A 25,585-nucleotide genomic window follows, 5' to 3' on the forward strand; every position below is an offset into this window, starting at 1 on the left:
ACTATATGAAATATTCCAACAAGGTCCTGATTTTTTACTGAAATGGTGCAGGTGTTGAATTCACAAGTACAAAACCAGGAACGTCAAGAGAACATGACACTTCTCACAGCATTAGCAGCCTCCCATGATTCCTCATCACTTTTCAAGAAGTGACATGATAGGAAAAAGAGCACAAGATTGAAAACGACTCTCTCTTTCTCTCTCCCTCCATCTCCCTACAATCTAGTTTCTGACAAAGAAACATTCTCTCCCTGCGTCTCAACGAGCACAGGACACATTTCCAAGGTCGTTGTGCTCTACATGTGACCCATTTACTGGGCTGGCTGCTCCTCTCCTCGCTCGCAGACCGCATGGGATCCACCGTGTCAGTAACACACAGACCATACACACATTAACACACACTATTTGTCATTAGTCGCAGGTAAAGGTGGTTCATGCTTACAGCTCATTAGAACAGGCTTGGATCTGAGAGAGAGAGAGAGAGAGAGAGAGAGAGAGAGAGAGAGAGAGAGAGAGAGAGAGAGAGAGAGAGAGAGAGAGAGAGAGATACCACACTAGAGCCAAGTCTATATATGGAGTACAGTACAGTATGCCACCTGCCGCAACAGCATACACTCAATGCCAGGACGAAGGGCTTCAAATAGAGCCCCAAAAACAACATGGAGCTCCCTGACGACTTGACAACCGTCGCCATGGCACCGTAACCACAGCAACTGTAAAAGCAGCAGCGTCCAGGGGGTTGATGAATGAGAGAAAGGAGGGTGAGGGAGGGGGTAAGGAGGGCTGGGTTTTCTGAAATGAGGGGGGAGGACGCAGGATGAGGGAGGAGGCTAGAGGGTGAAGGGGGGGGTCAGTGGGTATCACAGGAAACAATGTGGATACCCTCAATGTCACACTCACAACCTTGTGAGCCCGCACAGCACACATACTTCCTGTAGCTCAGTCAACATCCTCTACTCTGCAGATGATGTCATACAGACACACACCATAACTCATGCACGCACGCACACACACCAAAATTCATGCATGACTGTGCACATACACATCACTCTGCAGATGATGTCATTTGAATCTCCAGTTCATCTTTCTAATGTGATTAAAAAACAAATATATATATATATTTTTAGGGCGTAGATCAGCTTTCATATTGCAGATAGATTGTAGCTTCCATCAATGTAATTGTCTGCATCATTTCCAATCCCCCATATATATATATATTATATATATATATAATTATTTTTTTCTTTATTATTTTCCCCTAACCCTACCACCCCTCCCCTAATTGGAGTAAATGAATGGACAACAACACTTAGGCTTCTACTTCCAGTTTATACATACTGTATACATTTTACGGACACAGTGTAGTTTACAATAGTTATCTTTTGTTTGTTTTTAGTTCCACCCTTCAGTTCCACTCAACCCCTCCCATCTATCTCTGAACACCATACAGTTTCATTTATATTTGCCATATATTTTTTTTAACTGTGCTGTTTCCCAAAAGTCCTGAACCTATATACATTTTACAGACACAGTATATTTTCAATGAATTATCTTGTTGTTTTTAGTCTCATCCTTCTTTCTAATGTGAGTTAACACTAGTGGGAAATGGCAGTGGAACAGCTCTGTTTCTCCCCACTACAGTGAGCGGTGCCAAAATGAACAACGACAGGCTCCACGGGCCGGGAGTTTCACAAAAAGCACCAGTCCCTTGACTGCCGGCCAGAGGGGCATCTGCCCTTTTTATTTTCTCGCCATCCATTTGCCCGGTAGAGCAGCTAAACTCGGGCTCAGGGCTGTGAGAGCAAACTGTGCCAAGCTTTGTGCAGAGTACAGAAGGAGAAAGAGAGAGAAGGAGGGGGGGTAGAGGGAGAGAGAGAAAAAGAAGAAGAGAGAGAGGGAGAGAGAGGAAGCAAGCAGCCAGAACCAAACCAGGCTCTGACACAATAGGTGTCTGGAGCTCAGCCAGGTCACTAGGCCATCAGTAACACAAAACAAAGCATGAACAAATACTGATCTCTCTCTCTTTCCCTCTCTCTCTCACACACACACACACACACACACACACACACACACACACACACACACACACACACACACACACACACACACACACACACACACACACACACACACACACACACACACACACACACACACACACACACACACACAAGGGTAGCCCTCTACCACACACACATACCATATGCATATTCAATGCTCTCTTTCTCATAACTGCCTTCATGAACACAAGCACAAGCAATCACTGCACATACACCCTTTATGCTTTTAAAGTTAAACAACCAGTGTGTGTGTGTGTGTGTGTGTGTGTGTGTGTGTGTGTGTGTGTGTGTGTGTGTGTGTGTGTGTGTGTGTGTGTGTGTGTGTGTGTGTGTGTGTGTGTCTGTCCAGCGGGCGCTTTTCATCATCCACCTGATATGAAAACAAACAAATGAGCTCAGCCCTGCCCGCCCTGCAGCCTAGCAACAGGTGCACGACTACGTCTGTTGTGTGTTAGCATAATCAGCTTTACTCCATCTGACTCTGCACTGACTGGAAACACTGTGTGTGTGTGTGTGTGTGTGTGTGTGTGTGTGTGTGTGTGTGTGTGTGTGTGTGTGTGTGTGTGTGTGTGTGTGTGTGTGTGTGTGTGTGTGTGTGTGTGTGTTTGTGTGTGTTTTTGTCTGTATACTGTTGCTACAGAGTAATTCGAGAAAGAAAATACAACCTGACCTCTATTGAATCTAAAGAGTACTTCAGGATAGAGCAAGAACAATCTCTTTTGGTGAAAATGTCTGCGGTCAACATTGACTGTCAAATCAAATCAAATCAAATTGTATTTGTCACATGCGCCAAATACAACAGGTGTAGACCTTACAGTGAAATGCTTACATACAAGCCCTCAACCAACAATGCAGTTTTAAGAAAATACCCCCCAAAAAGTAAGAGATAAGAATAACAAATCATTAAAGAGCAGCTGTAAATAACAATAGCGCGGCTATATGTAGGGAGTACCGGTACAGAGTCAATGTCAATGTGCGGGGGCACCGGTGTGGTGTCGAGGTAATTGAGGTAATATGTACATATAGGTAGAGTTATTAAAGTGACTATGCATAGATAATAACAGAGAGTAGCAGCAGTGTTCCGGGGGGGGGTTGGGCGGTAATGCAGAAAGTCTGGTAGCCATTTGATTAGCTGTTCAGGAGTCTAATGGCTTGGGGGTAGAAGCTATTTAGGAGCCTAGACTTGGCGCTCCGGTACCGCTTGCTGTGCGGTAGCAGAGAGAACAGTCTATGACTAGGGGGGCTGGAGTCTTAGAACATTTTTAGGGCCTTCCTCTTACACCGCGTGGTATAGAGGTCCTGGATGGCAGTAAGCTTGGCCCCGGTGATGTACTGGGCCGTACGCACTACCCTCTGTAGTGCCTTGCGGTCGGAGGCCAAGCAGTTGCCATACCAGGCAGTGATGCAACCCGTCAGGATGCTCTTAATGGTGCAGCTGTAAAACCTTTTGAGGATCTGAGGACCCATGCCAAATATTTTCAGTCTCCTGAGGTGGAATAGGTTTTGTCATGCCCTCTTCATGACTGTCTTGGTGTGCTTGGACCATGTTAGTTTGTTGGTGATGTGGACACCAAGGAACTTGAAGCTCACAACCTGCTCCACTACAGCCCCGTCGATGAGAATGGGGGTGTGCTCGGCCCTCCTTTTTTCCTGTAGTCCACAATAATCTCCTTTATCTTGATTACGTTGAGGGAGAGGTTGTTGTTCTTGCACCACACGGTCAGGTCTCTGACCTCCTCCCTACAGGCTGTCTCATCGCTGTCAGTGATCAGGCCTACCACTGTTGTGTCATCTGCAAAATGATGGTGTTAGAGTTGTGTCTGGCCGTGCAGTCATGAGTGAACAGAGAGTACAGGAGGGGACTGAGCACGCACCCCTGAGGGCCCCCCATGCTGAGGATCAGCGTGGTGGATGTGTTGCCTACCCTTACCACCTGGAGGCGGCCCGTCAGGAAGTCCAGGATCCAGTTGCAGAGGGAGGTGTTTAGTCCCAGGGTCCTTAGCTTAGTGATGAGCTTTGAGGGCATTATGGTGTTGAACGCTGAGTTGTAGTCAATGAATAGCATTCTCACATAGGTGTTCCTTTTGTCCAGGTGTGAAAGGGCAGTGTGGAGTGCAATATAGATTGCATCATCTGTGGATCTGTTGGTGTGGTATGCAAATTGGAGTGGGTCTAGGGTTTCTGGGATAATGGTGTTGATGTGAGCCATGACCAGCCTTTCAAAGCAATTCATGGCTACAGATGTGAGTGCTACGGGTGAGTGCTGTAGTCATTTAGGCAGGTTACCTTAGTGTTCTTGGGCACATGGACTATGGTGGTCTGCTTGAAACATGTTGGTATTACAGACTCAGTCAGGGAAAGCTTGAAAATGTCAGTGAAGAAACTTGCCAGTTGGTCAGGGCATGCTCGGAGTACACGTCCTGGTAATCTGTCTGGCCCAGTGGCCTTGTGAACATTGACCTGTTTGAAAGTCTTAATCACATCGGCTGCGGAGAGCGTGATCACACAGTCGTCCAGAACAGCTGATGCCCTCACGCATGTTTCATTGTTACTTGCCTTGAAGCGAGCATAAAAGTTATTTAGCTCGTCTGGTAGGCTTGTGTCACTGGGCGCAACATAGTCTGTAGGGGAGCATTAGTGTATATGGAGGCAGCTCTACATGAACATTTCTATGTTTATATTTCCATATGGAGGTTGTCAAGAATGGCCTTTATAGAGAGAGAAACTCCAGAAAGTCAAGTTCAGAGAGAATGAAAGAGAAAGAGATAATTTTAGAAAAGGGGGAGAGAAAGAGAGAGCAAGCAAGAGAGAGTTTGAAAACAGAGGGAGATGGAGAGAGTGAGTAAAAGAGAGGGAAAGAGAGAAAGAGAGAGAGTGAGAGAGAGTGAGTTAAAGAGAGAGTGAGCGACTGAGTTAAAGAGAGAGAGCGAGAGAGAGAGAGAGAGAGAAAGAAAGAGAAAAAGAGAGAGATGCAGAAAGACAGAGAAAGCAGCGTGGGAGGCCAAAGCACCCCTCCCAACCCCATGAGCTGTTGAATAAACATGAGACATCTCTCTCTATCTCTCTCTCTATGCAGAAATGCCCTTCAGTTCTTTGTCTCTCCCACTCTCTCAGCTCTCTAAGACACCTCTGAAGCTCAGCTTAGAGCTGTTTAAAAACAACAAGGACACCATTATCTATTATTTATGAGTTGCAACGCTAACGCTCGCCTGCTCTTTATGTACATGGTGCTCAGGTGTAGAATACAGAGTGGTGGATTCTGTTAAACTACATAAAGCATACCCGAGGAGAGGGAGAGGGAGGTAGTGTGGGGGTATGAGAGAGAGGCAGAGAACCAATGAGGATTCTGGAACGAAAGGGAGAGTAATGCCGTGACTTTCCTTGGTTTCTCCAAATGGCACTCACTGGGTGTGGATTGTTTTCTATTTCTTTGTGTGAGTTTGTGAGTTGGGTGTATGTGTGTGTGAGTTTGTGGGTTGGGTGTATGTGTGTGTAAGTTTGTGAGTTGGGTGCATGTGTGTGTGAGTTGGTGAGTTGGGTGCATGTGTGTGAGTTTGTGAGACAGCAAAGAAAAGGTGTGTGTGTGTGTGTGCCAGTGTGTAGGAAGGAAAAATGACTGGCTCCTCTGTGGTTGTTAATCAAAGCCTTGAGTGGAGCAGCAGAGCAACCTCTCTCTCCATGGACTGAGGAGAGACACACAGCACAGCCTCATGCATAAAGATGTAGCTGCCGCCGTGCTCATCTTTCTCGCTTTCCTCTCTCTCTCTCTTTCACTTCCTCTCTCTCTCTCTCTCTCTCCCCCTCCTTGTCTCTCTCTCTCTCGACTCCTCACACCCACTCTCCTCCATTCCCCCTCTCCGTCTCCTCTCCTCCTCTCAATGGGACCAGAGGGCTGACAGTCACTTGAGAAGCTCCCAGACAAATGAACCACCGTAATCTCCAACATCACCTCTCCCCTCATCCCTCTCTACTCTCCTCCTCCTCACCCTGCTCTCCCACTCTCTCTCCATCTGAGGCTGTGAAAACCTCTTGATCTCCCATCAGTGTGCAGACGTCCAAATGCAATCATATGTAGAGGGCACAGTGTACCTGCTACTCCCTGAGTTATAACAGCTCACAGTGTGTGTGTGTTTGTTTGTGTGTGTGTGTGTGTGTGTGTGTGTGCGTGTGTGCGTGCGTGCGTGTGCGCATGTGCGCATGTGTGTGTGTCCCGGTGTATGAGTCACGTTATGTGCATGTGTGTGGGGGTGTAGGTGTGTGTGTCAAGTGTCCATGCGAGCATGTGTGTCTGTAGTGTATGTGGAAGTCTGTGTTCCTAGCAGTGTGACCAGTTCTCTCCCAGTGAGCAGCAGGCTGTAGACCTGGACTGTCCTTGGTCCTGTATGTGTGGCGTTGTCATGTCAAATGTAGATACTGTGTAGCTTCACTCCCCCTTCACATCTACTACAGTTACACTGTATAACTCAACACCTTTAGCTCCATTTTGCTGGGTCAGGGTCAGGGTTGATTCCACTTCCATTCAGGATTTGAAATTCCAACTCAATGAAAACATTAAATACTTTAGATGGCACTTTCAATTCTGGAATTGCTGTTGACTGAGTTGAAAAATGAATTGACCTCAACCCTGGCTAAACCCTGTTTTTTAAAGTCACTTTGCACCTAGAGAGTGAAGTAGTTTCAACATCACAACATTGTGTTGTTTGCCCTTAAACAAAACCTCAGCAGTCAGCCATTACCGTAGCTTCCTGGCAGTGATGCTGGCTGCGTCCCAAATGTCACCTCATCCCCTAAATGGTGCACTACTTCTGACCAGAACTCTATGGGCCCTGGTCAAAAGTAGTGCAGTAGATAGGAATAGCGACCATTTGGGCCGATACCGCTGTCCTCGCAGCCCTACCCTAACAGAGGATCACGTGGCTTGTTTGGATTGCAAATTGATCTGTGTGCTCTCTCTCCTTCTCCAATGTGCTAATGATTCAATATGGCCCCTGTATAGACCCTGAGCCTGACACATACAGTACAGTACAGGCCAGGGCTAGCCTCCCTCTCACCCCTGCACTGTTTGGGAAGTTCAATGACTTTCCCTGTCCAGTCTGTCACCGGACAAAATAGATTTCAGACGCAAAAGTAGAACTGTTTGGGGCCATCAGATCCATATACAACCCTATATGCAGAGCTAGCAGAGTGAACCAACCATCCAAACATCCATTTGATATAAAGAAAGGTAAACCCCCTCTAAAGTGTGTAATCTAACCCTGCAGAGCGAGCAGCGAGCTCTCCAGTCCGTCACCTCTATACGGCACACCATTCACCCTTGAAGATCAAGCCTATAGCTTTACACACTAAGCTGTGGCTCTGGGAGACCAGAGTCAGACTACTCATTTATATCAAGTTCATTTGTTTCATTTTCCGAGAGCTAGTGTACTTATTGTGCTGTTTCATAACTAATATACGCTCCATTTTTAGCGAATGGCTCATTCAGTCTGTGTGCGTCCCAAATGACCGGCCCTGGTCCAAAGTATTGCACTATGTAGGGAATAGGGTGCCATCTGGGACGTAACCTGTGTCTGTGGGCTGGGCTAACCTGCCTGCTGAATTATGTGCTCTCATGAGCTTGTGTCTGATTTGAATGGTTTCTGATTAAGAAGCCAATATGAATTAACTCAAAGGAAAAAGGAAATGAGCGAACATGAATACACTGATTACAATAACTAATAATAACTAATCAGCTGTTGGAGGATATATCTCCACTCTATGAGAATTGATTTGAATCGATCTTACTGAGTACTTCTCATTTTAATGTAGAGTATTGTTTGTTTTACAATTTCCTTTCTCTCTGTCCATCTCTCTCTCTCTCTCTCTCTCTCTCTCTCTCTCTCATTGTCTATTCAGCAGACAAAATCTTCAAACAGATTTTATGGTGTGACTGTCACATTTCATAGCGCCGGTATAGTGGTGGGGTCAGGTGAGATGTGCGATCTAACCAGCGCAACATGAACTTCACCACACACACACACACAGCGGTGCTTCAGTAAAAAGGGTCCCCACTTCAAAGGGAAACCTGCCTCTCTCCCCCAGAACATGAAAGGCCCTATTCCCTCCCTCAGACTGGAGCCTAATTGCAGTCAGCTGCTGATGGTGTGTTGGCTGTGTTTTGCTGAGAGAGACGGGTGTGTGTTTGTGGATGATGGGTGGATCCATCCAGGCTTAGGATGAGTCCAGAATGGCACTCTATTTCCAATATACAGTAGTGCACTACTTTTGGGCTTTGGTCATAGGGCCCTGATCAAATATAGTTCACTATACAGGGAATAGGGTGCCATTAAGGATGCACACCTAGTATGCACACCTAGTATGCACACCCAATACAGAAACGCCCAGCCAGCACAAAAAGCCATTACACCACAGAAGGATACCACAGGGCCAAAGTGTACTGTGTGAAAGTGTACCTCACACCCAAATGTACCCAGTTCATTTTGTGTCCTAAATGGCACCCTTTTAGGATGCAGCCACTGAGTCATCCCTCGTCACAGGAAGTGAGGAGATCCCCTAAGGCCGTGTGTGTGTGTTTGTGTGTGTGTGTCTGTAATAATGCTGATCTCTTTTATAGGGAAACAGCAGGGGAGAGGAGCTTGCTCACACAGGAAATGTGCAGTACAATAGGCCTGGCTTTATGGCATTATTATGGCTTTACACAGCTCCCTGCCAGCCCCAGCTGATAACAACAAGAAGCTAGGGGGGTGGATGGAAGGATGACTCAATACTGTCTGCCCTACCCTGCCCTGCCCAGCCCTGGCTGGGCCCACATCCCTTGTAATGCCTGGTATTGTTCAACAACTCCATATAAATGTGACAGCCCAACAAGCTGAGAAGGAATCAACTGTAAGGTTCTTTAATCAGATCAGAAGTGTCTGTTTGGGGCTGGGCCATAAATTTGACCTGAATCAGTCTGTGGGAGAAGAGGTGGTGGTATTACTGTAGTTCTGTCTGTGTAGGTTAAATTGAGCAATGCAGACCTTAATTCACCCCCCACAGACACTGTGACATGTGAATTACAGGGCACTGATGATGACTCAGTGACAGCTGGGTTGTTGCGGTAACATTCCACAGAGAAGAGCTGAGCTCCGCCCTCAACTTCTGACCACTTATCAGCAGTGCAGTAATGAAAGGGCCCTTTTTCTAAGAGGCATTATCATGTTTTAAAATGAGATGGAACTTGTCTGACTGGTTTCGTGGTACTAGCCTCCTGCATGGTCCTCAGACAGCTACTCAGTGGAGCGCTGGAGTGGAATGTGGAGTTTGAGTGTGGAACTGTTGATTGAGCCGTAAGAGTGCAGTTTCACAGTGAAGAGAAGAGTAGTAGAGGAAGTACGCTAAGTGGTTACAACAGGGGGGAAAAGCAGTGTGTCTGTGTGTGCGTGTGCGTGTGTGTGTGTGTGTGTGTGTGTGTGTGTGTGTGTGTGTGTGTGTGTGTGTGTGTGTGTGTGTGTGTGCATCGTTGCATGTCTAGCCCCTTCACACACAGCTGTGGAAATATAAAAACGTATCAAAACAGAACCAAAACACAGCACAATATGGCTCCAGCACTTAAGCAATCCAGGTGTTTCCACTCTCTCCACGCCGCCGTCCCTATTGCTAGGGGATTCCACCGGCTTCCCGCCCCACCTCCCCCTGCCTCTCCCTGGGCTCCTTTGCACGGCAAGCCAGCCTCCTGTGATCATAATCCCGCAGCTTTCCCCGGAGCGATCCCCCGTCAGAGATCAGGGGGCTGGTTGGGAATGGGATGTGATGTTATAGGGGCCCCCTCTTCCCCTCTTCCCCTCTTCCTTCCCCTCTTCCCTCTCCAGTGCTTAGCCTCTCTGCTGTGAGAAACCAGCTGCACTCCACTGTGGATTACATAACTGTAACTGTAGTTCTGGCAGACATAGCCCAGAGGAAAGGAGAGGACGGGAGGGGAGGAGGGGAGGAGAGCTCAACACATCACAGACTGGACCGGACAGGCAGGCAGGCAGGTACGGCAATAAAAGCAGAAATTTAAAGCAGGCTGCTCACATAGTTCACTGTTCACAGGGATGCTGGGAGGTAGTAGTGGGGGGTAGGATTCTGGGGGGCTGGGGGTGGTGAGTGGGGTTCAAATAGGCCTCCGATACACGTACGTAGCCCAAATCCATCTGAATCCATTTTGAATGGTATTGTGCTTTCTCTACTCCATTACCCTCCCTCTCTCACTCTCCCCTCTACCACTACCACTGTTCTGAGAGTTACTGGGCTGTGAAATGCGAAAAACTGCTGCGGCGAATATGCATGCATAGCAATTCATTATCTTGTCAAACTTGGCTTCCCCAGGCGGCCGGGCCGGGCTCAAATCCCTGTGTTAGGGAAGAGAGAGTCAGGCATGCTGCACCGGCTGTGGCCCTGGCTGTGCTGTGGATGGCTGGCTGGCTGCCTGCAGCCTTTACTCTGGAGGACAGGATTGGGGGAGAATAAGGGGGAGGAGGACCAGTTCACAAAGCTGCTGGGATCTGGTCTGTAGGTCAACCAGCTGCCTGGGAGAGAGAGGGCAGAGAGGAGGGAGAGGGACAGAGGGAGAGGGCAGAGTGGATGGAGAGGGATGGAGAGAGAGGGCAGAGAGGAGGGAGAGGGATCGAGAGAGAAGGCAGACAGGAGGGAGAGGGATAGAGGGAGAGTGCAGAGAGGAGGGAGAGGGATGGAGAGAGAGGGATAGAGGGAGAGGGCAGAGAGGAGGGAGAGGGAGGGAGGGGGAGGGCAGAGAGGAGGGAGAGGGATGGAGGGAGAGGGCAGAGAGGAGGGAGAGGGATGGAGGGAGAGGGCAGAGAGGAGGGAGAGGGATGGAGAGAGAGGGCAGAGAGGAGGGAGAGGGATGGAGAGAGAGGGCAGAGAGGAGGGAGAGGGATAGAGGGAGAGTGCAGAGAGGAGGGAGAGGGATGGAGAGAGAGGGCAGAGAGGAGGGAGAGGGATAGAGGGAGAGGGCAGAGAGGAGGGAGAGGGATGGAGAGAGAGGGCAGAGAGGAGGGAGGGAGGGAGGGAGGGAGAGGGAGGGAGAGGGATGGAGAGGGATGGAGAGAGAGGGCAGAGAGGAGGGAGAGGGATGGAGAGCGGGCAGAGAGGAGGTAGGGGGTGGAGAGAGAGGGCAGAGAGGAGGCAGAGGGATGGAGGGAGAGAACAGAGAGGACGGAGAGAGATGGAGAGAGAGGGCAGGGGGGGCAAAAGGCAGGCAGAAAAGAGGGAGGGCAGAGGTAGGGTGGGAAGGATAGGGATGGAGGCAGAATGTAGAAAGGCAGAGGACAGATGAAGGGAACTGTGGATAGAGGGGATGGATGGAGGACAGCGTTTACAGTGAGGCTCGAAAACAGGGGTCTAAGGGTCACTCTGTGATTACCAGAGGACAGGAACCAGCCTGGGTCAAATTTCACTGTCACTCCAAACCTTCACAATGACAATACCAGCAGTACCTGTATATAAAAGTTGGCCAAGATCTGTTGGCCAAGATCTCGCGATACATGGCCCCATCAATCCTCCCCTCAATACGGTGCAGTCGTCCTGTCCCCTTTGCAGAAAAGCATCCCCAAAGAATGATGTTTCCACCTCCATGCTTCACGGTTGGGATGGTGTTCTTGGGGTTGTACTCATCCTTCTTCTTCCTCCAAACACGGCGAGTGGAGTTTAGACCAAAAAGCTCTATTTTTGTCTCATCAGACCACATGACCTTCTCCCATTCCTCCTCTGAATCATCCAGATGGTCATTGGCAAACTTCAGACGGGCCTGGACATGCGCTGGCTTGAGCAGGGGGACCTTGCGTGCGCTGCAGGATTTTAATCCATGACGGCGTAGTGTGTTACTAATGGTTTTCTTTGAGACTGTGGTCCCAGCTCTCTTCAGGTCATTGATCAGGTCCTGCCGTGTAGTTCTGGGCTGATCCCTCACCTTCCTCATGATCATTGATTCCCCACAAGGTGAGATCTTGCATGGAGCCCCAGACCGCGGGTGATTGACCGTCATCTTGAACTTCTTCCATTTTCTAATAATTGCGCCAACAGTTGTTGCCTTCTCACCAAGCTGCTTGCCTATTGTCCTGTAGCCCATCCCAGCCTTGTGCAGGTCTACAATTTTATCCCTGATGTCCTTACACAGCTCTCTGGTCTTGGCCATTGTGGAGAGGTTGGAGTCTGTTTGATTGAGTGTGTGGACAGGTGTCTTTTATACAGGTAACGAGTTCAAACAGGTGCAGTTAATACAGGTAATGAGTGGAGAACAGGAGGGCTTCTTAAAGAAAAACTAACAGGTCTGTGAGAGCCGGAATTCTTACTGGTTGGTAGGTGATCAAATACTTATGTCATGCAATAAAATGCTAATTAATTACTTAAAAATCATACAATGTGATTTTCTGGATTTTTGTTTTAGATTCCGTCTCTCACAGTTGAAGTGTACCTATGATAAAAAATTACATCCTACATGCTTTGTAAGTAGGAAAACCTGCAGAATCGGCAGTGTATCAAATACTTGTTCTCCCCACTGTATATATATATACATACACTACTGTTCAAAAGTTTGGGGTCACTTGGAAATGTCCTTGTTTGTGAGAAAGAAAAAAAAATCCATTAAAATAACATCAAACACTCTAATGTACTTGTCATCTTGCTCAGTTGTGCACCGGGGCTCCTCTTTCTATTCTGGTTAGAGACAGTTTGAGGCGGTTCTGTGAAGGGAGTAGTACACAGCGTTGTACGAGATCTTCAGTTTCTTGGCAATTTCTCGCATGGAATAGCCTTAATTTCTCAGAACAGGAATAGACTTACGAGTTTCAGGAGAAAGGTCTTTGTTTCTGACCATTTTGAGCCTGTAATCGAACCCACAAATGCTGATGCTCCAAATACTCAACTAGTCTAAAGGCGGCCAGTTTTATTGCTTCTTTAATCAGAACAACAGTTTTCAGCTCTTTTCAAATTATAAACTTGGATTAGCTAACACAACGTGCCATTGGAACACAGGAGTGATGGTTGCTGATAATGGGCCTCTGTACATATTCCATAAAAAATCTGCCGTTTCCAGCTACAATAGTCATTTACAACATTAACAATGTCGACACTGTATTTCTGATCAATTTGATGTTATTTTAATGGACTTAAAAAAAAAAATTCTTTCAAAAACAAGGAGATCTCTAAGTGACCCCAAACTTTTGAACAGTAGTGTATATATTTTTTATTTACCTAGGCAAGTCCGTTAAGAACAAATTCTCATTTACAATGACGGCCTACACCGGCCAAATTCGGGCCAATTGTGCGCTGCCTTATGGGACTCCCAACCACAGCTGGTTGTGATACAGCCTGGATTTGAACCAGAGTGTCTGTAGTGACACCTCAACCACTAAGATGCAGTGCCTTAGACCGCTGAGCCACTCGGGATTCGCCTTGTACTTGGGAATTGGGGGATTACAATACCAAGACCAGCCTGTCACACTTTCATATCATTATGAAAGTTATAAAGAGTTATATATGATTATTTTGGGTAATTTACAAATATTTTCCCTCAATTTCTCAGGCCAAACCTGTATTTCTGCCATTGCTCAAAGGGTTTCACTCACAGTGCAGGACTAGCTACATATGTAGGATCTTATTTTGACCAGTTTCTCACAGCAGGAAAATAATCCTGCAGCAACAGGAAATGTGAATTATTGTGGGTATTATAATTAATGGACATTTTTGTAGGCCTTGATACATTTTTAGTGAGGGATAATCAAGTCTAAAATGTAGAAGTGGAAATTAAAAACTTTAGAAGTCTTTTTAAACGTAGAATAAACTAGCTACAAGTTTGCATTCCTGCTGTGAAGAACATTTCCTGCAACAACAGGGTGATCAAAGTAAGATTCTATATCTGTATTTGCATTTCAATCGAACACAGACGGCCTGTGATCTAAAAATACCTCCCAGTTAAAACAAATCAATTAGAGAGCATGCTTCAAATTCCTGAAGGGACTGAAATAGAAGCTCTGAAAACAAAAAGGAGATAAAAAAGAACGCTGCAGCCCAAAATGTGAGAGACGGGACTGCAAGGCATGGCGGAGAGAGAGGCACAGGGTGACCCATTTTCACTGCAGCCCACAACTATATGAGTGCTGTCTGAGAAGGAGAGGACACATACCGCCTGAGTGGCAAAGAAAAACAGACAGACACAGACACTGACAAACAACCAGACTTACAGCCAGCCAGCCAGACAAACAGACAGACACTCATACAGACTGAGAGCCAGACGGATAGACACAGCCAGCCAGCCAGCCATCCAGCCAGTCAGCCAGACAGACAGCTAGCCAGACAAACAGGCAGACAAACACAAACAGACATCATGCCTCTCTCTCTCTCTCTGTCTCCACTCTGTGTCTCAGGTGAGGCTGGTTAATTGGACGAGGTGTCTCACCTGGTTTTAATGGTGTTGTTTACTTCTCCTCCTGTCTCAATCCCCAGGCAGACCCACCTGCTCTCAAAACTGCTCTCTGCCCTCCCCTTCCCATCACAACCTACTCTGCAGCCAAAGACGACAATGTGTGCGTGCGCGCGTGCGTGGTTGGTTAGTGGAGGGAGACGGAGACAACAGGGGCCCTCTTGGTGCACAAACATACGCTCTTTAAATTAACCCCCCTCACGGGTCACTGCCGAAATAATCCCTCCCTTTCTACAGAGGACGAACAGAAGAGCGATGATTACAGTGGGTTGCTCTCTCTCTCTGGTCTCCTCTCTATTTCTCCGGTCCCCTCTCCCCCTCTCCCCCCCCTCTCCCCCTCTCCCCCCCTCTCTCTCTCTCTCTCTCCCGTCCCTTCTCTCTCTTTCCCCCCTCTTTCTCTCCGGTCCCCCCTCTTTCCAGCCACCTCTCTCTCTTTTACCTCTGTCTCCTGGTGACAGTGAGAGATAGTGTCTTTGTTCAATCCAGGTGAGAGAGACAGCCAGCCCAGCCAGCAGCAGTGTGTTGTCTCCACAGGGACTCAGAAGAGAGAGAGGAGAGAGGGAGCCCCATCTTCAGCCTCAGCCCTGGCCCCAGCCTAAGAGCACTGAAACTCAATTCACCCATATCGCATCCATTAAGGCCTGATTCATGCTCTGCTCACCGGGGGCCTGCAACGGCCATCCATCTTGTCTCCGGTAGGAGCAAGGGAGGGAGGGAAGGGTGCCTGTCGTTTACCTTCTCCTGCCTGCCTGGCAGATCTAGGGCCACGCTAGACAGAGTAGACGTTATCCTATCCTATCAAGACATCCTACTGCACCAGTAAAAATATTAGGCAGTTTTAACGGCGTCGAGCAGAGTACGCCGGTCACACTAGAAAAAACTATTTTATCCACCTGTCCACCCAGGCAGGACAAGGATTTTATCAACCCTCACTCATTTGCCTTCCCCCCTCCTTTCCTCTCTCGCTCATACCATCAAATAGGACTTTTATGGTTTGTCCTTCCAAGTGATGTTTTTTTCTCTCTGGCTCTGTTTCAAATGGCACAATATTCCCTACATAGTGCACTACTTATGGGTCTGGTCAGAAGTAATACATTTTATAGGGAATATGGTGCCATTTGGGAGCCTCTCTCTGGCTGCTGGCGGTGGCCTAGTGGCTCCATTTCCTCTGCACAACAATGAGTAAACACATCTAGCAGAAAAGCGGTCGACCGGGTCAGAGCCACCCTTCCCCCCAACCATCTCTTTATTTACTTTTCCTCTCTCTCTATGCATCTTACTCTACAGATGTAGGATCTTAATTTCATCACTCTTTTGATGCTGAGAATTTTCCTGCACAGCAAGAAATGCAAACTTGCAGTGTATTCAAAGTTTAAAAAGGCTTCTAACATTTGTAGTTTCCACTTTAAAATGTCAGATTTGAAAGACAAATGTATCAACCCCATACAAAAAAAAGTATATAATAATTCACATTTCCTGTTGTTGCAGGATTATTTTCTTTGCTGTAGCAAATTGGCACAAATGAAGATCCTACATATGTAATCCTCTCTCTATTTTTCTCTTTTCTATTCCTTTCTTTCTTCTCCTCTCACTCTAAATTCAGAAAAATTATTCAGGTGGTTGGTAAATTATACTTATAACTATAAAAATACAATTATTTTTACAGTTAAAAACATGTGTTGTCATCTTTACTTAAATATAATGAGTTCTTTTTACTCTACTTCACTAGTTCAACCAAACCCCCAAAATGAATTCAACATAAGATAAATGCATAATCTAAACAACTATTTGTGTGTAAAAACAACTACAAGGAAGATTGTGTTTAACTTACACAATTTTCATAATATCTCCTTTTAACTTGAGAATTTTAAATTCTTCCGACAACTTGCCATGTGGCTCAGTTTCAGAGGATTGTGGTCAATTTTTTTTATAATATTTTTTTTTACAATACTTTTACACAATGTTGCATGCATGTTTGAAGAATAAAAAGCACATTTCTATATTAGTATCAAACAGTTTGTTATGCTATGAGGTGTAATGGATCATGATGAACGGATATCAAAATCGTTGTTCAAATTGACGTTTGATGACGAGACCACCCATTCTCATTCTCACCATTAGTAAGATCACACGTGCCACTCTGACAAATGCAAATACATCAAGCTACAATTCTTGCAGCTTTACCTCCAGTTAGTGCTAGTGTAGTGAGCACTGCACTCAACAAATCCTGCTTAAGTGGATAATAATGTCAAGTGATTAAATACATAAAGCCATGTTTAACACTAGAACACGATCAATGAAAGTAACTAATCAGAAAGATTAAGTATATCTAATCAACAATAACAGTTCATTTTTTAATATTGAACTTAATATGTTAGTGTTTGTGAAACACTAAAAGTTAAGTATATTATAAGTCAAAATACCTCATATTGGAAATATGTAGAACTAGCACAATATTTTTTACAGAGTATTCCTCTCTCTCTTTGGGCATGGTTCTGCAGTGTAATGGAAGAAAGACTTGGAGCAGGTCACTACTAGGTTTGGAGGCTACAGTAGGTGTCTGGCTACGTGTCTGGGCTCCCTGTACTGTTCCTACAGACCCCTGGTGCTAACAAACCTATCAGGAGGCCGGCCTGGCAGCCATTACTAACAACATGTCACCATGCTGTCAGAGCCAGCTAGGCAAACACACATGACACACAAATGACAAACACACTTTACCACATGGACATATACAGTTTACATACACTTAGGTTGGAGTCATTAAAACTAGTTTTTCAACCACTCCACAAATGTCTTGTTAACAAACTATAGTTTTGGCAGATCAGTTAGGACATCTACTTTGTGCATGACACAAGTTATTTTTCCAACAATTGTTTACAGACAGATTATTTCACTTATAATTCACTGTATCACAATTCCAGTGGGTCAGAAGTTTACATACACAAAGTTGACTGTGCCTTTAAAAAGCTTGGAAAATTCCCGAAAATGATGTCATGGCTTTAGAAGCTTCTGATAAGCTAATTGACATCATTTGAGTCAATTGGAGGTGTACCTGTGGATGTATTTCAAGGCCTACCTTCAAACTCAGTGCCTCTTTGCTTGACATCATGGAAAAATCTAAAGAAATCAGCCAAAGCCTCTGAAAACAATTGTAGACCTCCACAAGTCTGGTTCATCCTTGGGAGCAATTTCCAAATGCCTGAAAGTACCACATTCATCTGTACAAACAATAGTACGCAAGTATAAACACCATGGGACCACGCAGCCGACATACCGCTCAGGAAGGAGACGCGTTCTGTCTCCTAGAGATGAACGTACTTTGGTGTGAAAAGTGCAAATCAATCCCAGAACAACAGCAAAGGACCTTGTGAAGATGCTGGAGGAAACAGGTACAAAAGTATCTATATCCACAGTAAAACAAGTCATATATCGACATAACCTGAAAGGCCACTGCTCCAAAACCACCATTAAAAAAGCCAGACTACGGTTTGCAACTGCACATGGGGACAAAGATCGTACTTTTTGGAGAAATGTCCTTTGGTCTGATAAAACAAAAATAGAACTGTTTGATCATAATGACTATTGCTATGTTTGGAGGAAAAAGGGGGAGGCTTGCAAGACGAAGAACACCATCCCAACCGTGAAGCACGGGGGAGGCAGCATCATGTTGTGGGGGTGCTTTGCTACAGGAGGGACTGGTGCACTTCACAAAATAGATGGCATTATAAGGGAGGAAAATGATGTGGATATATTGAAGCAACATCTCAAGACATCAGTCAGGAAGTTAAAGCTTGGTCGCAAATGGGTCTTCCAAATGGACAAAGACCCCAAGCATACTTCCAAAGTTGTGGCAAAATGGTTTAAGGACAACAAAGTCAAGGTATTGGAGAGGCCATCACGAAGCCCTGACCTCAATTCTATAGAAAATTTGTGGGCAGAACTGAAAAAGCGTGTGCGAGCAAGGAGGCCTACAAACCTGACTCAGTTACACCAGCTCTGTCTGGAGGAATCGGCCAAAATTCACCCAACTTATTGTGAGAAGCTTGTTGAAGGCTACCCGAAAGGTTTGACCCAAGTCAAACAATTTAAAGGCAGTACTACCAAATACTAATTGAGTGTATGTAAACTTCTGACCCACTGGGAATGTGATGAAAGAAATAAAAAATGAAATAAAAAATTCTCTCTACTATTATTCTGACATTTCACATTCTTAAAATAAATTGGTGATCCTAACTGACCTAAGACAGGCTAAGGTGTATGTGAACTTCTGACTTCAACTGTATGGTGTGCAACAGCATTGTGACAAAAAGGCAATGGTCCCTGTGTTGGTCAAGGCTGTTAATTGACACAAAAAGTGAGTAGGTTATGTAAGACAACAAAGAGGGGGAATGATTGAGAGACAGCCAGGAAAGATAGATGGAGCAGACCCCTCTGTCTGTCTGACAGCAAGCAGCCAATTACTGCTGAAAGTGGCGGGATGGGCCCTGCCAGACCACAGCTTTCCATTAGCACATGCCAGCCAACCGTGTGTGTGTGTGCGAGAGAGAGGGAGAGAGGGAGGGAGGGAGGGAGGGAGGGAGAGATGCTGTGTGAGGGGGGCTCAGGGGTTATGCTGGATCCTTTTCACGCTCACACACCAGCGATTAATAACCAGCCGATCTATTCCTGCAGTTGAGCACATGGAATGGCAATGAGTTCGGGGAGACAACCAGTCAGCCCGAGCCCAGCCGGTAAGTGCAGCCGTGCGCACAGCAGCGTGGACTTGTAGTGCAGACTCATACGCGCTCATCTCACTACGCGCACCGAATAAGTAACACTGGCTGAGCACTCAAAAGCACACCAGTTTCCATCTTTAAAAAAATCTAATTCTATGAAATGACACACCTATCACTATATCATAACCACCTCTTTCCTATAAACTGCTAGCATCATTCCACAAAATGGAATAGTATCATGTCGTGAATCAGTGTCAGTAGCCTAAGTCACACAAATATATTTGGTGACTGGCAGTAGCGTTGGCACGGGTGACTGCTTGGCCATGTGCATGCCCTGTGTGCTCACTGTGCCAGTGCCAGCCCTTCGGTTGACTTCATTCTAATAAACGAGTGGTTAGCCTATGTTGAGCGCGACATGTCACAACGCCACAGAGACAAATACAGGTGGATCTCTTTTTACGTCTATCCAGCAACATCACAGGCTTCACTCGGCACATTGGTGAGATTGGATGTATCGTTTTGTTCCAACCCAAAAGCCCCGTGCTTTCCGTATAGGCTACTACTACACGCGCACTACACGCGCACACGCGCGCGCACACACACACACACACACACACACACACACACACACACACACACACACACACACACACACACACACACACACACACACACACACACACACACACACACACACAATTCCTCCCATGCAGCCTAGCTGCTAATCTTCCTCACGCACATATTCTCGCGGCTCCATGGTGATAATATATTATGGATCACTATAGGGAGCCGGTTCTCGTACCAACCGGCTGAAAACACCAAGTAATCTGACAGATGCGGATGCATTATTTAAGAACAAGTCTCTTGTTATTAGTCAAGTGTTCATCTTCGATGCCCAAATTGCCCTGCGCTTTCCCAAATCGCATCTGACAGACGTGTAATTAGTGTGTGTGTGCCACGAGCTCTCTCTCTCTATCTCAGGTTGGTTTCCATTATTTATGAATAAAACAAATAGAACGACTGACAGACGGCCGTATCGATCCGCGCTCTGCATTCTCTAATCAATAGCCTACACTAAAAACGACGGCAATTAGAAACCATCACAATGTTATTAAAACAGTGTCTTGTGCTTAAAACCAAATTATAGCAGTATTACTATGTAAATAACAAGAAGAATGCAGACTTGTCTGCAACAAGCCATATTGCTTGTCATTCATTGCAGAATAACACTATCACAATCGGCAAGCGAGATGCAATCAAGAGCCGTCAGAATAACAGAGCACAGCCAGACAAAGTAGATAGTATATTATGGGCTTGGAAAATAGCGTCCTTTAGTGGAATGATGGACACAGAGGCGTCCATAGCAGTCTTTTCTCTACACCATATATTGCCTGCGGATGCGATCAAGTTGAGATTGTTTTCGTGACAGGCAGCATGCGCTGGGCTGGCATGTAAGCGCCGCAACTCGACAGCTCTCTATCTCCGGAGCGTAACCACAGCGTACAAGTGATGATTTACAAATACTAAACTACTACAGTAAAAGTAAAGACAGTTATACAGTGAAGAAAAAGCACTAAGTCACCTGCTGCCAGTTCTCCTCCAGCGAAGGCATCGCAGAGAAATAGCCAGTATCATGCACGAGTTGGAGTTCCTGAAAAATACTGTAATTCGCCAACACGTCCATGTTGATGCGCGATTTGAAAACAATTTACTTTGATCCACTGGAGAAAAAAAAGAACCCTACTTGTGTATGGTAGGTCTAAGAGGTTAACAAAAAAATGTTATTCAGATACTCCTCGTGCGTCTGTCCGTGCACCAGAAAGTATAGCTCTATATGCCACTGGAACCAAATAATACGCACAATAACCACTATAAAGAAATATAAAAAATAATAGTTGAATACTGTGTCACTGAATTGCAATCCTTTTTCTCTGGTGCTAACTATCAGGTATTCAGTCCAGGAGTGGGATGCCAACTCGGTGACTTGAAACGTCCATCTATTTCCGCATTACCAGATTGCAATCTTCGCTCTATAAATTCCAGGTTGCTTTTTCCCCTGGCTGCCGTGGCTTCAGCAGGCGACTAGCTCGGGCTAGCTGTCTAGTGAGCGGATCGAGCCAAGGGACTCGAAGGGGGGAGTGGTTTGTTGTCAATCAATTCCGTGCGTGACCATGTAAGGTAAATAGGGTTGACGGACCTCACTGGCGTCCAATTAAGGCGGCGCTAAAATAGGTAAAAAGGAGGAGTTAGAACGAATGGCGAGCCGGTATTGGCTCTGTGTAGCTGTCAGTCTGGCCAAACATGGCAGTGAAAGGTGAGCTATTTTTAGATGTCTATATAAATGCAGCAGCATTTTTCCTTCACTCAGTTGAAGTCCGTGGCCGAAGAGGAAGCACATGCGAACCTTTCAGACGTCAAAATACCTCATTTTAAACACATTTAATACTCCTAAAGCATGTTTTCAGTGTAGCCTAATGAATTACATATTTTTCGAAACGTTAATCTTAAAAGACGGTTTTAGTGGAAGAAGCGTTCGGACAGAAGACCAACAGGGACTTTGAGGTTGTGATGTAACAGCTTTCCCAACACGACGCCGCTCCTAGGCGACTTCTCTTGTTGTTTGAGGTTGCAGGCTTTTACTGGAAACCCGCTGTGTAATATTGAACTCAGCGTGTGGACTATTTGTCTGTAGCTTGAAGGAGAAATCAGTACAAGTCCTATAGCCTACACGTTTTTCTGCCCCTTAAAATACACACTAAACCTTATCAAAACTAATCGTAAACGTTTTTATTATTATACAGTACTTCTTGGTCATGTGGATTGTGAATACTTTCAGTATGAAAATTAAAAGTGTTAACTGTGGATTGGGGCTGTAAATGTATAATTTGGCCATATTAAGGCATGCATCAACTCTAGCCTAATAAAGATAACAAATAAAAAGCTTACATTCATGTGCAATTATATAATCCTTACAATATAATGATAACAGCATGTATCACATTTACTGTCTGGTAGAACATAACTAATGAATCAGACATTATTTGAACCTGACAGGGATATTTTGTCCTCATATTGTCCACATAGCCAGGTGAAAAGAGAGAGGCTGACAGTTTTAAAGAAACATAATATTTCAGGGGAAAGTGAGCAATCAACTTTGGCTACTTTACATTTTTACAACAGTTATGCAAATCTGTAGGTATACATACAAGGATTTGAAAATAAAATGAGCAGTCTAAGTAATACCAAAGGGTAAGGAGAGATTTAATCACAATTCATTTCCATTTGTCAACATAGCTAATGCATATACAATGAAATGTGAATACACAAACCGCAAACAAGTGTCATAGTTGTAAGTACTGTGCATGTTATATGTAACAATGCTTCCCTGGACTGTAATAACACTGTGCCTATGTGTATAATGTATATACAAAGGTTTAATAGGCTACCTAATGTAAAAAACCTAAGAAACATTAAGTCTCTCCTAGGTTAGTAAGCTACATAGGCCGTCTTAGGTCCAAATGCAGTGGCATTTGTAAACATACAGGTTTGCAATGAATGTATGGCTCACCGATTTTCTCCTTTCACTGTGAACCTTTCACAACATATCTGTATCCATGATATGTACGCCTGCATGCCTATGTAGGCCACTCATATACACTATAAACAATGTGCATCGAGGCCATTGTTAGGCTACAGTCCACCTCTGACTGTAATCAGACAGGAATATTCTGACAAACTAGCCAATTCATCCTGCAAACACGTATACAAACCATGTAATCAGATTCACCATTGTATATAATAGAAATCATGACAGTTATTGTGACACATATTGTGCCATGATATGGCCTGGCTGTGGCTGTGTCCCGAATGGCGCCCTATTCTCAAGTGTACTACTGTCGACCAGAGCCTCTGGTCAAAAGTAGTGCACTGTAAGGGGAATAGGGTGCTATTTAGGATTAAACCTACTGCTGTGCAGCCTGCAGTATGTGTTTACAGCATCTGGATCCATCATTATATTGATAATCAGACAGCATCCGCTTAGTAACCATTTACAATGTAGGCCAAAGCCATCAATATGGTAAGAGAGGATACAGTGGAGGGGACGACCCAGTCAGCACAGCAAGCCAAGGCAGCGGGATTGAATTACTATTTCAGTAGGCATAGGACAAGTTTCCATGCAATAACCATTATGTATTGTGACACATTGTGAAGTTGCACACCCAGTGGTTACATGTGAGGAAGATTACATGTGTTGCACTGAGGATATTAAGCAATGCTCTAGAAGTTAGTATGCTGCTCCATCTTTTCTCTCCGGGGACTTAGGTTGTGAATAGGCTATATTGTTATTTAGTTCTGTCACAACGAGATCGCAATACTTGGTTATGCTCTTTATTTGGAGGCCTTTGGTAAACATGATGTAATTACTATGTAGTTACAATGTAATAACAATATAATAGTGAATAGGAAATAAATAGCCAATATGTTTCCAACCTGCATTTAGTGTCTATCTTTACAGTAGTAATTTATAGAGTATTTTAGTGTTAGTGAGTAATTGAGTTTGTACCATGTGTTGTGCTTTCTCCTGCTCCCTCTCCCCTCCCCGGGGACTGGGAGCTTGGTCTCAGTGGAGTACGAGGGCAGATGGTTGCTAGATTGGCTGTTTCAGGACATTTTCCCTATTGATTTTTACAGGTCTCTCTGCCAGAGGGAATTAGCTAGAGCAAAGGGAGGAGGATGACTGAGGGCTGGAGAAGTGGGTGGGGGGTGGGATAAGGGATAAGGAATGAGAATGTGTGTGTGTGTGTACTGTGTATGTTTGCGAGTTTGTGTGTGAGCGTGCGCATACGAGTATGAGTGTGAGTGTGTGTGTGTGTGTGTGTGGTGAATGAGCCCTTCTGGTCTTTGACTGCGACTGAAACACACAGGAGATGATACCAGCTGTTTGCAGCTGGGCGCCTGGTCGCTCCGGGCCGTTCTATTTTTTTCTCGCTGCTACACCCGCTTGAGGGGGGTCAGATGTAGCTGCTGCAGGCTGTGGCGTGTACGTACCCACGTAGCAACGCTTCTCACTGGGAATGGCCAGAGGGCAGGGATGGGGAAAGGAGTGGAGGATGGGAGGGGGGGGGGGGGGGGGGGGGGGGGGGGGGTAGAGGAGGGGAGGGTGTGTTAAGTCCAGGTGTGTGTTAGTGTGTGTGAGAATCAGCCGGGCTGTGGCCCACAGCTGGGCCCTCTTACCCTTGATGGTGGGTACGCTCCTCCCCCTGCTGGTAACCCTCTGCCCACCATGTCTGGAACAGCTGCTTCTCAGCCAGCCTGAGCCTCACAGCCTCCCAGGCCCAACACAACCCAGAGAAGCAAACTGCAGTACACACAGACACACAGATACCCGCAGCACTGCCAGCCTGCCTCCTAGGCCCAGAGCAGCACAGCACTGCAGCAGCCACACATCCACAGCAGATATACTAGCTCTGTAGTAGTAACTCTGCACACAATAAGATAGACAATAGTGGTCAATAGCGCTAGGATTTTATCCTGCATAAAGCTTCTTAGTTTTTCTTAGTTGTAGCCTATGACTATCCTGGCCAGGTGATGTGGTTATTAAGAAAAACCTCTGGGCCAAGGGAAAAAGTAATGCTTCCAAAGCCTTTATGGGAGGAATATCTGGTTAATTGTTGAAGTCGGATCACAAAGACACAGGCAGGTGCAAACAAAGATGACAACTCCATCTCTTTCAGTGGAGAGAATAAACCAGTGCTCCGTTCGTTGTAATTGGCTGCGTAAGCTGTTATGGTTGTGGTTGACATCATGTGGACTTGGCTGTGCATGGATAGTCATGGTAACTGACCCGTGGGTTAAACACATGGGGCTTCCTCCCCACTCCATCCTTCCATCTCTCCATCTCTACGTACCCTCCCCCATAGTCCATGTCCCCTGGTGAGGCAATATAACCCAGGGAGAGACTGGTAGGGCCAGCCCTGTACACACACACACACACACACACTGCATGTACGCACGGCACACACACAGCCGTGTACAAACACACAGCTTGACACTAGGGAGCGGGAGGAGTGTGAGTATGCTCATTTCTCACTGCTACACTCATCTCTCTAAAGTCTAGCTCTGTCCCTAGACGTGTGCTACCTACCAAGACCAAGGGACTGTCTTCCCAAAAACACCCTCATCATATGTCACTCTCTCTGTGACTCATAGGCACATGCACCTCAATGTAGTCACTACTGGGAATGTTGACACAGATATCAACATCTGCTGAGTATCGCTGCTGATGATTATATACTGTAACAGGCCAGATGCATCTCCACAATCTGGTTGCATCCACCACAAGGCAAGCA

General features: G+C 45.8%; 1 protein-coding gene across 1 annotated transcript in view; it reads right to left on the minus strand.

The window, feature by feature from the left end:
- Positions 1 to 21,301, minus strand: part of LOC120058355 (Krueppel-like factor 7) — a 71,290-nt gene extending 49,989 nt beyond the window's left edge. Inside the window, exon 1 of the mRNA XM_039006958.1 lies at positions 20,818 to 21,301. Within this exon, the coding sequence (XP_038862886.1) occupies positions 20,818 to 20,919 (102 nt within the window). The 5' untranslated portion in view covers positions 20,920 to 21,301. The remainder of the gene's footprint in view (positions 1 to 20,817) is intronic.
- Positions 21,302 to 25,585: the final 4,284 nt, after the last annotated feature.

The sequence above is a fragment of the Salvelinus namaycush genome, chromosome 13, assembly GCF_016432855.1.
Source record: "Salvelinus namaycush isolate Seneca chromosome 13, SaNama_1.0, whole genome shotgun sequence".
Lineage (NCBI taxonomy): Eukaryota > Metazoa > Chordata > Actinopteri > Salmoniformes > Salmonidae > Salvelinus > Salvelinus namaycush.